Source organism: Aplidium turbinatum, chromosome 7, assembly GCF_918807975.1.
Source record: "Aplidium turbinatum chromosome 7, kaAplTurb1.1, whole genome shotgun sequence".
NCBI lineage: Eukaryota > Metazoa > Chordata > Ascidiacea > Aplousobranchia > Polyclinidae > Aplidium > Aplidium turbinatum.
This window is the reverse complement of record NC_137478.1, coordinates 29,510,577-29,514,342: the sequence shown is the minus strand read 5'-3', so window position 1 is coordinate 29,514,342 and position 3,766 is coordinate 29,510,577. Positions and strand designations below refer to the sequence as shown.

Here is a 3,766-nt window from a genome sequence, read left to right as displayed (position 1 = left end):
TTCAGTACTTCATTCGCTCACTACTATTTCAAATAAAACACGTATCATGTGAAATTTTATTCATATGCTCCAATGTTTCCATCCAAAATTGTTAAAAAAGTATTTATTTTTTGTACTTTTAAATTGGAAAGTAGCGAATAGCGGAAGCACAACTGAAATAATGCAACGCCTATTTGCTACCGCTACATTGGGAAAAAAAGTAGTGTCGCTACTGCAATCGATACTCTAACCAAAAAACTCTTGTTATTGCTACCAAAAATTAGGGGCACCACAAAAGTAGCGCGTTATTGCTTCTCTTTGATGTTGATCATTAAAAGCTTGAAGTGATGATTAATATGAAAACTATTATTTTCTCTGCAATTTCATCTATTTCAATCTTTGGTTGCGCATCTTCCATTGGAGAATCCGATGAAGTCTATTTGGCTGTGAAACGTGTCTCTAATGATGCAGTAATCACCCAAGGACGCCCTGGAAAGCAAGGAGTGGCGGGACCAATCGGACCTGCTGGAACAAAGGGAGAGAGGGGAGATGTTGGAAGATGCACTTGCGATCTATCAGAAGTGATGGAGCTGAAACAACAAATTCAAGCACTCAGAGGTATGAACAATCTAGAAGTAGACTTGTGATGTTTAGCCATAAACATCGCTTGTCCTAGTGTTGTTCATCCGGCTGTAATTTTACACTGATATAAATAATGCGAAAGATGCTGCTAGATTCAACCATTCCTTCTTCCTATTTTTATACCGCGCGTCAAACATGATATAATAGTAAAGCGAGTTGCCGCAAGCGTTTTTAGTATTATTTTTAGGGATGCATAAAGAATGCATAATTCCAGCAAAGAATTCATTTCTCTTGTTTGTTTTGTTTATCAGAGGCGCTGTAGAGATCACAGTAGTTACAAGTGTTTGATTGGATATGGCTTAATATTGTCATTCGTTTGATTGTCTTCGTATGAGCTTTTGTGGCCGACAGTCGAACATTTTACTATCCATGTATATGATGCTTTTCGGACTACACAGAGACGCTACTGGAGAGCAACCAACAAGCCCGTTGAGAGTATAATTTGGACCTGGTGCCAATAAAATCCTCAACCCCTAAATCAAGACACTTTGTATAAAAAAACATTATAAAAAAACCACTAAAAAAACATTAAAAAAACATTAAAAATTCATTAAAAAAACATTAAAAAACCATTAAAAAACATTAAAAAACCATTATATACAAAGAACACGAGGTGGTTTGTTCAAGTTCCCGGGCCCTTTGGAAAGCTTACAAGCCCCTAAAATCATCTGCTTGATGGGAACAAAATTACCACCTGCATCCCCTTATCAGCGCTACTGGCAATCAGCCTTCACCTTTCTACTTCATGACACCCCCTTCTGGTCCAGTTGATGAACGCTATATTGTAGAGTCATAAATGATGAGATCTCCGGTAGCGCAGCGTGACCATTTTTGGGGGTGTTCACTTTTTTTAGTAAACTTTAGTCTTCTTGTACTTTAAAAGCCTTGGGTGTGGTTCAAACGAGCCACCTCCATTGTTTTTTTAATGCACGTAGACTATACGTGCTTAAACTTTTCTGAAAAAGTAAACACCCAAAAAAATGGTCACACTGCGCTACTGCTGATCTGTTTCTTAACACTACGCGCGTAGAAAGAAGACTGTAGTTATTTTTACCCCACCTGAATTGTTACCACGTTGATTAAGATTCTTTATGTCACTTCCTGTTTTGTTTTGTATCACCAAGAATTCAACTAAATAACACGATAAAGCATTGATGGTTAGATTTTGACCTATCCTTCACGCTTGATGACATAAATCTTATTCTTCATTAGCCCTTTGTAGCATGACATGTTTCTATTCTCAGATCAACTCTTACCAGACGAAGGTTGGTTTGCACCAGGAAATGGTCACCAATATCTGATAACATCATCCACACAGAACTGGAACGACAGTCGATCATTGTGTCAAAGCATGGGAGGTGATCTAGCGACAGTTGGAGTGCGAAACTATGATACACGAGTGTAAGAGTAGAAAAAATACTTTTAAATATTGTTTTAAAATTTTAACACTATCGTTTCGTTTGCAACATCGATCTCACTCACAAAACACATCGTTGATGTAAAATTGACGTTCTGGACATGATAATGAAATACATTTGCTTGATGACCTCATCACTTTGCTCATAAGCAAAGTCAGTGTGGAAAGCTGAGTTGGTTAGCGCGTGGAAGAAGCTAAAGATCAAGCGGCGCTGGTTCGACTCTCGGGATGTGCGCTTGAGCAACGCATTCTTCGGACTGCTCTCCATTCAGCGGCATCTAATAGATGGAATAATTCTCCAACAACAGCACTGCAACAATCGGAAACTTCACTCTGTCAATCTCGGTAACCGGCCAGTTTCAAAGGCCTCTATAAGTATGTGAAACTACCAGGAATAACATATCAAGGCTTTGGTTTGTTTGTTTGTCGTATCCAGGCTTACACCCGGTGGTTGAAGGTTTAAATTAAGTGGAAGGGAAGGCAAAGAAGCCAATCTTCGTGACCACCTTCAGGCATGCCTTTAAGTGTCCTGCCACAGACACAGCCGCATGCTCGAGCGGTGTCGAACCGGCTTTGGTAGTAAGAGGATAAACGGACACAAAAGGAGTACCGGTAGGTGAAATCCTTCTCGTTTCGACGGTTACTTGTTAAACTGGGCCCATCCATTTTTAGCTTACTATAAATGTTGTATTTGCTTGAAAACATTGCAGATAACATCAAAATATTGCAGTAGTTGCATGATCTTCTCCTTTCATAGGGCAAGGTAGCCTACACATTAAGGGTAACTTATGTTTAGCATCATACTTCGTTCCTATCGACGTAATGCGTTACCTTGGATTGGACTAAATGACTTCGCGAGTGACAGGACCTTTGTGTGGATTGATGGAGTAGCAGCAACTCCTGAAAACATCCATTGGTATAGACAGCCAGACGATTATGCGGGTCGTAAGGATTGTGTGCACTTGTTAGGTGGTCACTACCATTTTAAGTCTATTGCTAAGCCTTGTGACCTCTCCATCCACGCAATGTGTGAGAAGAGACTTGGCTAAAGCTTAAATGTAAATTCTTTTGTTTAGTCATGTTTGGTCACCTGAGTTTTCAACTGTTTATCATAAATAAACAAAAACTGTATTCAGTACAAGAGCTGTAACTTTCGTGTTGCATGCGTAATAGCTTGTTGCATGTTTGTGATTTCGCATAATTCAAATGCTGCTTCTTAAATTTTGTGGTTTTTATATGTGTTGTTTAATCGTAGTCATTAAATTTAAAGTCTCACAGTAAACAAATGATCGACACCACTTTAATTGTGTTGAATAACGTGACATCAACTAATGTTACAACGAAACCACAGAAAGATGAATAGAATTATGAAACACTCCCACATGGAAAGACGAATCCATCAAGTAGCCTTAGGGTAGACAATTTCAATAAAACACTATGTTGTGTAGGTCTACATTAATCCGACCTTGAAAATAGGTTATTCAACTATAGCAGGCTTAGTTGTTATTACATTGGTTTTATGTAGATATTACATCAAGTGAATTGACATTCTTTGATTTTACGAATCGTTATCTTCGGACAGTGATATATTTAGTGATGGTAGCCCAGCATAATAATAGTTGTAAATTTAATCTACATACAGAACTTACGACAAAAAAATTATAAGATTCATCACTTGACACATGATGCTTATAATCCTAAGACGTGGTTTTAATTTTCTTTTTCGTA

The 3,766-nt window shown here is 38.2% G+C and overlaps 1 protein-coding gene across 1 annotated transcript; it reads left to right on the top strand.

Moving 5' to 3' along the window:
- Positions 1–270: 270 nt before the first annotated feature.
- Positions 271–3,336, top strand: LOC145774862 (C-type lectin mannose-binding isoform-like). The gene is made up of 3 exons (XM_082586194.1): positions 271–597; positions 1,866–2,022; positions 2,835–3,336. The coding sequence occupies exons 1-3, from the start codon at positions 327–329 to the stop codon at positions 3,085–3,087; spliced, it is 681 nt and encodes a 226-aa protein (XP_082442320.1). The 5' UTR covers positions 271–326; the 3' UTR covers positions 3,088–3,336.
- The last annotated feature ends 430 nt before the right edge of the window (positions 3,337–3,766 follow it).

Coding starts and splice junctions, on each gene's coding strand:
- LOC145774862 (XM_082586194.1), top strand. CDS start 327: ATGATTAATATGAAAACTATTATTTTCTCTGCAATTTCATCTATTTCA. Junction 598..1,865: donor ACAAATTCAAGCACTCAGAG/GTATGAACAATC, acceptor TTCTATTCTCAG/ATCAACTCTTACCAGACGAA. Junction 2,023..2,834: donor CGAAACTATGATACACGAGT/GTAAGAGTAGAA, acceptor ACTTATGTTTAG/CATCATACTTCGTTCCTATC.